This window comes from Nelumbo lutea, chromosome 6, assembly GCF_056320005.1.
Source record: "Nelumbo lutea isolate HS-2025 chromosome 6, American lotus-T2T, whole genome shotgun sequence".
NCBI lineage: Eukaryota > Viridiplantae > Streptophyta > Magnoliopsida > Proteales > Nelumbonaceae > Nelumbo > Nelumbo lutea.
Window position 1 is genome coordinate 4,630,071 of NC_142689.1, and position 12,373 is coordinate 4,642,443.

At 35.3% G+C, this 12,373-nt stretch overlaps 1 protein-coding gene across 1 annotated transcript; it reads left to right on the forward strand.

The window, feature by feature from the left end:
- The first annotated feature begins 8,820 nt into the window (after window positions 1-8,820).
- On the forward strand, window positions 8,821-11,016 carry LOC148846949 (zinc transporter 4, chloroplastic-like). The gene is made up of 4 exons (XM_088952441.1): window positions 8,821-9,147; window positions 9,263-9,320; window positions 9,464-10,143; window positions 10,317-11,016. Exons 1-4 carry the CDS (start codon window positions 9,133-9,135, stop codon window positions 10,770-10,772), a joined length of 1,209 nt encoding a protein of 402 aa, XP_088808567.1. The 5' UTR covers window positions 8,821-9,132; the 3' UTR covers window positions 10,773-11,016.
- The last annotated feature ends 1,357 nt before the right edge of the window (window positions 11,017-12,373 follow it).

A 12,373-nucleotide genomic window follows, 5' to 3' on the forward strand; every position in this document is an offset into this window, starting at 1 on the left:
AACCATATATACATCCCAGTCTCACCATTTTCTTTCGAGGATGCATCAATTGACAACTGCTCCTTGGGGAGGGAGGGGGGAGTCCATTTCACCAAGATTTGATACTACTTGGCCTATATATTAAGACTTAATTGATACACTTCATTTTTTTTCTTCTTTTTAGGGATCCACTTCAGTCATTTTCACCAGAATTTTCCATGCTTTATTAATAACATGGGCTGGGCTGTAGCCCATTTCAATTTTCAAAAGATTTTCTCATTTCTACTTCTCCATAATATCCAAAAGATATGGGTCAAGCGGATTATCTCTTGTTTCATTCTACTCCACCCGGAATTATTTGGGCCTGGATAGTGGCTGCTGAAGGTGGTCCATATTTACCTTGCAATTGGGCAGTTCACGAAAATATGATCTTGATCTGCCTCCTCCCCAATCCCCACAAGATTGAATTGACCAGTAATATTCAGATTAGTGCTTTCATTGAGCTATTTGGCTTTTAAGTTTTAACAATATCCTTCCTAAGACACTACAGCCTATGGTGTGTAGATCTCCTATTCACAAACCCTACCCACAATATACTACAGCTGCAGCTGCATAGTGGACATCTCCCTATTGTGTCAATGACCCAATAGTCAAGATGGTCTCATCACACCCTCTGAGATAAGGGATCAAATTTACAGAACTGCAGTCTCTCCGTGTTATGGCTAGTGCCGCCCCTTGTGCATTCTGCTCTATCCCCAACCCCAGTTCATCTGTACCAAAAATGAATAAATAAAAAGTGAGACAAAGTATAAAGAATTTCTCAAAAAATGATCAGATGATGACCCAAGCCTTTAATGTCGACATTATGTGTTTCTTATTACGTGTATGACATCATGTCATCTCTTACCTGCCTCAAGGTTAAATTCCTTGCTCTGATTCAGAGGCTAATAGTTGTATTGATTGATTTTCTCCTGAGCTGTATGAAGATATACAAAACAATATCTTATCTTGAATTCTATATCACTCTTTCTTTTCTTTTTTTTTTTTTTTTTGCTTAATAAAATTCACAGCTTTCCTATTAAAAAATAGATGTCGTTGATCAACTTGAAAAAGGCTTTTGCTCAACAAACAAACAATAAATAAATAAATAACCTTCAATAAAGAGTTTGATTTCTATCCTTCTTGTTAACCCATAATTTAATGGCGAAACTGGATTCATGTAGCCCATTCTATGCATCTAGTCGGGACTCGGGACAAGGCTTAGATGAAGAGACGGGCAGCATAATTAGCCTGTTATTCACAAATAAATTAATAAATAAAACATAAACACAAAAAATTGAAAGCATCGCAACCCTCCAAATTATCATTTAACAAGACTATTTATTAAGATCTCAATCCAAAAGACAGGGGGCATGGGCGTTAGGCTAAGTTTGAAAAGAGTACAAATACAAATATGTAGAGTGTAAAAGTATCAATTAAGGAAAGAATAAAAAATTAGTATTTGTCCTTAACTCAAAATTTCGTATCACATGTGGAATAGCTTATTCCTATTCCATGCTTATTTTATTTGCAATGGCCAATGGTACTATTCTGTCTTGTTGTTTTTTTTCTGTTTTTCTCTTTGTCCTTTTCTGATCCTCTATCCTGTGATTCCTACAATACTGCAAGCCATATCCTCTTCCCGGAGAGAGCATCAAAGAACAATGTGATGATCGTTCCCATTCTTTTCTCCTTCATGATTTTATAAGTCTCGTATGATTCGCTTTAAAGTTTAAACATGTTGAATCAACTAAAATGTTTAGTATTGGATCAACTAGATAAATCCACCTCTTTTTCAAGCGTTGAGATTCTGATAATGGCAGTCTATAACAGTTATTTAATTAATATGTTATTCTTAAGCATGATGAATGACATGTATATTTAAAGACGTTCTGAAATTTCCATTCATTATTTTATTAAGTTGAGAACAATAACCCATTCTTACAAAAACAATTTTATAAGTGCATAATCCCATGCTGACACCCAAAATCGAGAGCGGGTTAGCTGAATTTGATGATCTTGTTACAGGTTTTGGGACCAATAATAATGTTCCACACAAGTCATACACTGCATACGGCTCATAACCACTCAATCTCTCACTTTGTATCTATTAATAAATGTATATGTGTTTTGCACGTGGTAATTTCAAATGATAACAGTGTATATATATATATATATATATATATTGGTGATTTATTGCATTTCAACCTAAAAATTGGAATTGTTACTTAACCTGAATTTTAGATTTATTGAATTATTACTTGACCTAGATTTTAGGTTCATTATCCACCAAATTGATTGTCGGTAAAAATCATTTGATTTGTTTAGTAGGGTGATGGAATAGACATTAATTTTCTCTTTTCATTATTTTTGTATACCACTTCCATCATTTACCAAAGATGAAAATGGTTTCATTGCTAAGGCATTTTTACATTTTGTATTTCCTTTCTATCACTAATAAATGTTTTTTCTTATTTATCATACTTAAAAACTGGTTTTGTTTCCAAGTTGATATTCAATATACAAGGTTTTTGTACTATTAAAATTGTTATTCGTGAATTTAATTAGTGAATTTTAATGATGTGAAACAAAAATACATTAAACATATGATTTAATGAGAGAGAATGGAAGTCAACCTTAAATATGAGACTTAATGAGAGAGAATGGAATGAAATAAAAATAGTATTCAATTTACAATTTATATCTTGATAAGAGAGAGAGAGAGAGAGAGAGAGAGTATGAATGGAAACGGGGCGATGATCATATTCCCCTTGCCCAACCCCAATTCGGAAATTAATCTTTGTCCCCATTCCTGATTCCCGCCAAGGATAAAAGTTATTCTCCATCCCTAGTCCCTAACATGACACATTCCTCAAGGGGACCCAAATCCCTAATTTTTTTTAGATAATAGTATTTTTTGAAAAATAAAAAAAAAAACTAAAGATACATAATGTTTTAAATATGTTTATATATATATATATATATATATATATATATATATATATATATATATATAATATCATATATATAATAATATATATTTAAATATAAATAATACAATGTTTTTAAAACTGACCTAGAGGCCAAATCATTTTTGCCTCTGGGTTGCAGGTCACCAATTCGATTGATTGGGTCGAACGGTTTAGACTGTGCCACATCAGTGCATGTATGTATTAAGTATGTATATATATTCATATGCATATATGTGTATGTATATATATGTATAAATATATATTTGCAATAAATGATGTATAAATATATTTTAGATATGTTATATGTATTATTTTATATTTAATTTATGTTTTTAATTCAGTTTTAAACTTTTTTATTTATAAAAATATTAAAAATTGCAAATTGAGGCCAAAAGGGGGGTTTCACGATAATAGCAGGGTACGATGCCTTGGGACACATAGATCTCAAAAAGTTACCCAAAATTGAAGAGTAGCACCCCAATCGGACATCGAAGTGCAAAGTTATGACCTCCAAAAGTTTACATGCATTGAGTATGCAAGATGCAATTTGGTCACTGGGTCAAACGGTCGAACCAGCTAGGTCAAAGGGTTTTTTACCAAATCAATGGTTTTTGACCATCTAGCGAGTCTTGGATGAACTAGACCCAGAGTCATGGTTGGGTGACAGTTCAAATGGTTCAACCACTTGGGTCAACAACGGGTTGAAAATATTAAAATAATATATATCAAGGTCAAGGTAGGGACCTCAGTCCCAATCCCCAACCTGATGTAAAGGAAGTCGTGTCCCCATCGAGGATAGGAAAATTTGTCATCCTAGAGAGACAGAGAGATACCAAATTCAAAGAAAAGGGTATTTTAAGTCAAGAAAAAGTCTAAAAGCCTTAGAGATCTATTGCCACTTCTTATGGATTTCAATAAATTGTAATTCATCTACAAATTAACACAAAGCTCCAAGTGTCTAGAGTAGTTGAATTTGTCCAACTAAATACTCCATGCAATTAGAATTATAATTCATTAAGTTTTGTGATTTATAGATGTTTATTTAGATATGTCGTGAGTAGTCAAAAAAAATTAGTAGACATGTTGTGTAGTTATTTAAGATGCATAAAAGAATTCCATTTATGTCCTCTTATACAATTCAACAAGAAGTTAACAATGAAGGGCTCAATTTGTCCTATTTGTTCTCATTTTAAATAATCAACAAGATACTTGATTTTCCCTCAAATTCAAATATGAAAACATTAGCATAAAATGGGAAAAATACTTCTTATAGGTTTTCCAAAAACTCTAAGGGTTCTTAATGATTTTCCCAAAAATAAAAGTCACTAATTTGTAAAGCCTTTTCTAAGTTGTCCTACAATTGCTCCATGGAGCTACACAACAGAGGTGGCCCATCCCCTAAACCCATAACCCACCAACCGAGGTGCATGTGGGATTTGATTCCAAGTCTCTTAGCTACAACTACCAAGAGACAATACCAACTAGCCAGTTGACACATTGTAAATAGAAGAACCACATTCAAAACTTATTTGATAAGGATAGCTCTTTTATCTTTAAAATGAGTTTTCAATTTCCAATCCTAACTTTTTTACTTAATTTTAGTTGTGAAGTTATTCAAAGCCTTCTTATCAATAATGTCTTGAATAATTGAAGCACCCAAATATGGGATGCTCATAATCTTAGAAATAAATTTTTAAAGCCTATCTAGCAAACATCTTGAGATTGGGCAGAAACTACTTATAAACCAATGGAAAAGCTAACCCAAAAACCATTATTTAAAAAACCAGACCGAATTGGATGGTCGGACCGTTCGACTTGGGAATTGGTCATAGTTCCAAGATTGGATTTCGATTGGACTGCTTTTATGAGAAAAACATTGACTTTGTGAAAAAATCGTTTACCTGGGCAGTCGAACTGTTAAACTATTCGACTCGAGCAGTAGCTTGTGGGTTTTTGGTCAATTAACCTCTCTCTCTCTCTCTCTCTCTCTCTCTCTCTCTCTCTCTCTCTCTCTCTCTCTCTCTCTCTCTCTCTCTCTCTCTCTCTCTTATGCTATTATAACAAGAATAAAAATTATAACTTAGAATATGAACCTAATACGAGCATTATGGGATAAATATATCTAGCTAAAACTTTCCAAAAACGACAGTCAAAATTGTGGAGCCACACTCAAAATCCACATTCTAAAATCATTAAATTGTGACAACTGAACCTACTTTTAAAGATGATCAAATAATAATGATTTTGTTCAATATTAATTAAAAGTGATAAATATATCTAGCTAAAACTCCATCAAATTTCAGTTACAACATTAATTAAAAGAGATATAAATATATCCAATTAAATACTCCATAAAATTTCAGTTATAATACATTTAAAAAATTCAATTAAAATAATCAACAAAATATCAAATTTGTCTTTAAATTCAAATTAATCTAAGAGGCAAAATTTGTTCAACTATAAGATTTGGATTAACCCAACCCAACTTACAGACCTAGTGTGTTGTCATTATCAAAACCCAACAATAATATTGCTCTCTTTGGATATAATTCCCTACATCTCCCAAAACTTCGTGTGAAAGGGAAAGATAACGGGTAATGGCGTGTGGGCAATGCTAAGGGAAAATTAAAGGAAATGATTATGATGGTAGCGTTGGGGGTACATGAATGACTGATTATTATTTTGGAGGGGGGGTACATGAATGACTGATTTTGATGGTTACACACTATACTGTATATTGAATAAAGTGTGGTAGTTTATTGTATTAAAAAATTACTATCATAGGGGGCCCATTTGAATTTTTTTGCATTTTCCTATATTGTTCATATGTGAAATAACTAGTAGAAACCTTTAAAACTCAACTACTCAAACATATCACATCGCAATCATGTATTTTCCCAATTACATATGGGACATTTTTGGGATGCCCACTGTAGGGGCAGATGGCTCAAATACACATAATTGAAAAGTGTTCCATTAAACAATTTGAATTGCTAAGACATTCAGGTATAGTATGTGACATAACTTATGGGATTTATGGTATAATAGAAAAATGACTTCATTTTAGATTATGAAGGGCAACCAAACGAAAGGAATCCTTGATAGTAATTTCAGATTATGAAGTAATAATGACTTCATTTCATTTTCATTCGGTGGTTTGTTTGGCTATACTTGCCTGGCCACTTTCTTTGCTTTTAAATTCTAATACTAGACTAGATGTCGTGAAGCATTCGACTTTACTCTTTTGACTTTTATCCAAGTTTCAAAATATTGATAGGCCTGATATGCCCAGTGTATCAGGTATTTCGATATTCGTTTTTTTATTTTTTATTTTTAACTGATTTAGGGGAATTGGTTTAGGACCCTTTCATCCTCTGAACCGGTGAGACCCCCGATACACCCATTATGAGAGCATATCAGATATGTATCAGCCAATACGTAATAATATTTTGAACCTTACTTTTATCTTTTATGAAGCTTTCCAGCTTGGGAAGCAATTTTTAATACTATGGGCTTCAACCGTGGGGACGAAAACTTTCTAAAGACTTTTATCTATAAAGTAAAACAAATAATTTCCAAAATCATTGTTTTACAGTACTTGATGCAAGTAAAATAGTTTATTTTCGAAAGAGTAATATGGTGTTTGGCATTGTGGTGTTTTAAGTTTCATGTTGGATATTGTAACATTTGAAATTGAAGGCTTAAAAAAACCATACAGAGCCTGAAAATAATGTGTTTTGACACATAATACAAAGACAACACTAGTTCTAAAAGCACTTACAGCTGCCAATGGGTTCGGGCCTGTTTTGACACAGGGTGGACCAGTTCGAAACCAATTATTAATTGGTTCTATAAGATAGTCACAAAATGGATCCAACTATTGATCAGGATAATTAGATTTTACGGGATTAGACCCAATTATACTTGACATTTCTAACTTCCTATCATAACAATAACATTTTTTGTTCGAACTGTATGAAATTTACAACTTCATCAAACTGTTTGTGTGTTGGCAAATTTGTGTTTTTAGCCAAAAATTTATTATATACCATATGAAATTTACCCTTTTAAAACATAAATTATAATAAAAATTTATTAAAAAAACTCTATATATTATTAATTATTTAATCTATTTGGGTCTTAATCAATTCAGAACAATGAGAATAAATCATGATCCAACTATTAATTAAAGGGTAAACATGTCACCCATTAATATCCTGAATTTTGGGAATAGTGTCAAGTTAGTACCTTAACTTTTAAACATGTCATCGCAGTATCTAAACTTTCAAAAAGTGTCAAGTTGGCCCCTGTTGTTAACTGATCGTCAATTATCTGTTGAAAATGTCAAAACTACCCTTCAAAAGAAGACATTATTCATTGTCTACTACCTTGAAATTGAGCCGGTTGAGTTGTTTGAGATTCTAAACCAATGAAGTCATTGTCTTTAACCTTTAAATTTGAATCACATTCTTGTCTATTTATTTCTGTTTTCGATTATTATTTCCCTCTATCATATTTTATGTTTTTTCTCTCTTTTTTTAAGGATAACTAATTCAGGTAGAAGACAATGAACAGTATCTCTAATAATTAATTAGACGCAAACCATAAAATCTGGTCAATCTCTTTTTTTTTTGGAGGGGGTGGGGGGGATTTTTCTTTTTATTTGGACACAAACCATAAAACCGGAGCTGACATAATTAAAAGCACCTGTCAATTTGTCATTTTAAAATAAAAGTATTGATTGATGCTGCCCGTGGGTTTGACATCGATCCACGGTCAGGATTCATTCCACCCAAAAAAAAATTATCTATGCAGAGAACGAAAGCAATACATAGAGAAAACAAGAGCAAGCAAAAATAAAACAAAAAGCACTAAAGAACTAGAAACAGGAGTTCTTTATCTATGCATTTTCTAAGTTAAATAAATGCAGGTCCAAGTAGTGATATCATTGGCCCAGGCCTGAACACAAAACTTAGCCCAAATCCAAAATTTTCCAGCCGGGATGTTCAGGCAATCAGACTTCAAAATTTTCAAAATTGTCTCTATTTGATATTTTGAACTTTCAAATTGTTTTTAATAGATGTAAATGAATAAATGAAATAACAGGAATGCCCATCAGGTATCATCTAATTTTCTTTTTATACCACTTTCACATAAATCAATTCAAGAGTTGAACAACTTGAAATGGTAGAGCTTAAAATGCGGCCGCTATGCATCCATTAATGTTGAGCTCCTATAGTCTTCTTTTGCACGCCCAGGTATTACATTCCTATTTCATCCATATTAGACAATGGGAAGCACAAAATTGCACCGATTCCTGAATATCCAATTACAGTTGATTGTTGAACGAGGGGGCTTGAATAGGGGAGTGAGCTGAAACAATTGATTGGCGTTCAGTTTTATAACCCTTTTTTCCTTCTTTTAATATTCAGATGAAATGGGTAAAATAGTCAATAAAATGATAATTTTTTTATTTTAAAATTATCTAATGCACATTTAATGTCATTTGATGGTGTTTAGTGATGATCAACTAACGAAAACACCTATTAGACACAATTTGAAAATTATGCAGATATACGTTTTAAAGTTGGGGGACTTGCATGACACAACCCCAAATTTCAAGATACTGTTAAGAAATTTTCGCTGACCAGAAATGAATAAATAAGATTTTTTTTTGTAATCGAATAATTAAATTTGGGAATTACAATTATATCCTAAAAAAAAGAAGTACAATTATACAGGGTTTTAATTTTTTTATCCTATATATAAAAAGACGGTGAATTAAGAAACAAAAAATAATAAAAAATACAAAATAAGAAGCAAAGGAGTTAAGAGAAAAGTGTCGACACTTTCGCGCTCATCCGCCCGCAAAAAGTCGTGACTGAAAGTAGAAAGGGCAGTCCAAACCCTTAGATTTGTCAAAAATGTCGTCATTTCGTCAGTTCTTACACCCTCTCCATTCTGTCTTCAGCACGAACCCCCATAACACCTGCTCTGCCTTTGCATCAGTGCATCTGCTTCCACCACCACCGCTTCTTCCTCCTCCTCCCGCTGCTTATATACTTGTGTTAATTCGAGATCCGTGTTACCATTACCCACCCAACAACCACAATACGCTACACAATCCCCAATACTGTCTCTGATGTCACTCACCGAGGTTAGGGTTTCGAGAGTAATTCACATTTCACAATATGGCAATCACAACATTGGTTTGGTTTTCTCTGTTCTATGTCAGTTTTTTTTATTTGAATCAAATCTTCCTTCTATTTCAGGAGCTCGACGCATTATTCGACCTAAAAAGTTTCAGAGGAAATTTTCAAATTTTCTCAGGTACATAGTCGTGTAACCAGAGAATGATCCCCCCCCCCCCCCCACCCCCCACCCGCTCTCTGAAAAAGATTGAATTTTGCTATCTGGTTTTTTTCTGTTTTGGTATTCTCAAAATGTGTATCTGTTGCTTTCGGGGGGAAAAGGTAATATTTTGCAGGTAATATCAGAATCCATGGCCACGACCAGTTGCGTTGTCGAAACTCAAGATGATTGTCGCGACGAATCAGAAGCATGGGTTCTAAAGATGATTGCAATCGCTACAATTCTCACAGCCGGAGTAACAGGCGTGGCAATTCCCCTTGTCGGAAAGAAGCGAAGGTTGTTACGCACAGACGGGAATGTATTCGTCGCCACTAAAGCCTTCGCCGCGGGCGTCATTCTGGCAACGGGGTTCGTTCACATGCTTCCAGACGGATCATCCGCGCTGTCCGACCCGTGCTTGCCCGAGAAGCCATGGTCCAAGTTTCCATTCTCCGGGTTCATCGCCATGATGGCTTCACTCTTAACCCTGCTATTCGATTTCGTCGGAACTCAGTTCTACGAGCGAAGACACGAGGGCAAAGCAACGGCGGGTAATGAACCGGGCGGAGACAAGTCGGTGGAGACGGCGTCGAATTCTGTAATTGTTCCGGTGGAGTGTGTAGCAGAGAAGGTGTTCGGAGTGGGGATACACGCGCACCATAGCCATAGGCACACTCATCCGCACGGGCACCAAGCTTCCGATGGTAACGCGGTGGGACTGGGAATTGGACATTCCCACGGATTTGAAGACAGCGAGGAGGAGGAGGAGGCGGGTGGTGTACGCCACGTCGTCGTTTCGCAGGTAAGATTAAGATCATTTTTCAGTTTGATGGATGGATGGATGGGCCAATGGGTCTCCAAGTGATGTGTTGGCCCACTGGCCCACTTCATTATCTGGATTCTGGATTCTGGAGGCCTTTTTTACTTTGTTATGAATTGACAGAAGAGGGTGGTGGTGGGTATGTGGGAATGCAGATATTGGAGCTTGGAATCGTATCGCATTCGGTGATAATAGGGCTATCACTAGGGGTGTCGCAGAGCCCGTGCAGCATACGGCCGCTGATAGCGGCGTTGTCGTTCCATCAATTCTTTGAGGGGTTGGCGCTGGGAGGATGCATATCCCAAGCGAGGTTGAAGTGGGTATCGGCGACGGTGATGGCGTGTTTCTTCGCGATAACGACACCGGCGGGTATAGGGGTGGGGACAGGGGTGGCGTCATTCTACAATCCAAACAGCCCAAGAGCGCTGGCCATAGAAGGAATTCTGGACTCAGTATCGGCGGGGATACTGGTATACATGGCGCTGGTGGACCTGATAGCTGCTGATTTCATGAGCAAGAGAATGAGATGCAACGCCCGTCTCCAGGCCGTCTCTCTCTTGGCCCTCTTCCTTGGTGCTGGCTTGATGTCCTCTCTCGCCATCTGGGCCTAGATTCTTTTTTTATTTAATATTTATAATTTATTTCCAAGCTACAAATGAAGAGCAGTCACAGGCTCACAGCAGTGGTGTTGTAGTTGCTAGTTGTTTCAGTAAGCCAGTTTTTTTTTTTTTTTTTTAATTTAACAAAAAAGAAAATGTATAGAGGAATAGAGGAGGCTTTCAAAAATCACATTGGCAAGGACAATATTGTAGTACGTGGAATGATTAATGATAGAAAACCAACTTCTGGAGACCATTGTTTGATGAGATACTATTATGGGCTACCTAAACAAGAGGCCAGGCCAGGCCAGGCCACCAGTAAACAAACCCCTCCTAACTGTGCTTGTGCGCCAGTATTCTATGCCTAGGCTTAAAACAATTCAAAGTCTAAGCAATTAGTCGTAGCATTAGCTGCGTTGAAAAAAGAAAATCAAAACCTTTAATTTATTGATGTGGCCCCACCACCTTGAATTATGTAAGAAATGAACTATATCTTGATGGGGCCACATATATAAATCTTTTGTGTTACGACACTGTCCAAAAGTGAACGCAAGCCTAAGTCTTACCAGTGGGGTGGGGTGGGGCCTGAATCCACCGAGGCCGAGTGGCCGACCCTTTTTTTCTCATACTTCCACTCGCCGCCCTTTTAAATGGGCCATAACCTCTTTACAAAGGTCCCCTCGGCACACTCTACAAGGAATATTGATACCAAGGTTCAAATTTTGGTCACATATTAGCCCGTATCAGTGCACCAAATTAGTGGGTCATTGACACACAAAATAGGAGTGTCTCTGTGTTTTTTATTTATTTCAGGGGTACACAAGCCTAATACCAAATCCAGACATGTTTAAAAAAAAAACTGAAAATTTTAGGTGGCAACAATGTTCTAATTATCTAGAGGTGCAAATGGATCTCATCATGATCCCATCCAACATCTGAATTACCTCTTTTGGATTTGGATCACCCCTATATGATCCGATATATGTTATATATTTATTTATATAAATATATAATACATATATATGTTATTTATTTATATATAAATATCTTATTTATAATATATTTTTGTAAATTTGTTATATTATTTTTTATAAAAGAACATGTATATATATGATAAAAATAATTAAAATGTACTTATGTTTTTTGTTTTTATTTATTTAAATTGGTATATTTTATTTTTTTAATAATTTATTAATTTTTAAAGAAAACAAATCAGATCCTATCAAATCCGAAGATCTAACTTCCCGTTGGATTCGAATTCAGATCCTTGCCTATCATCATCAGATCTTAGGATCGGATCTACTACGAAAAATATCAGGTCGAATTCAAATATGCCCTAATTCAAATCCGATTCAATCCATTTGCATCTCTGAAAGTACCAATACACCCCTTACACCGGTGTATCATACTTTGAACCTTGATTGATACAACAAGTCTTAAAAAAAAAAAGGAAAATTATCAAAAACTCACCATGAGTTTTCACCATTTCTCTTAAACTCACCACAACTTTTCAAAACGTCTAAAAGTCACCATGTTGGTAAGTTTCTATTTTTCAAAACTCACTTTCCGTTAGTGCACTGTTAATGTTTCTTAACAGAGGTGTCCATGTCAGC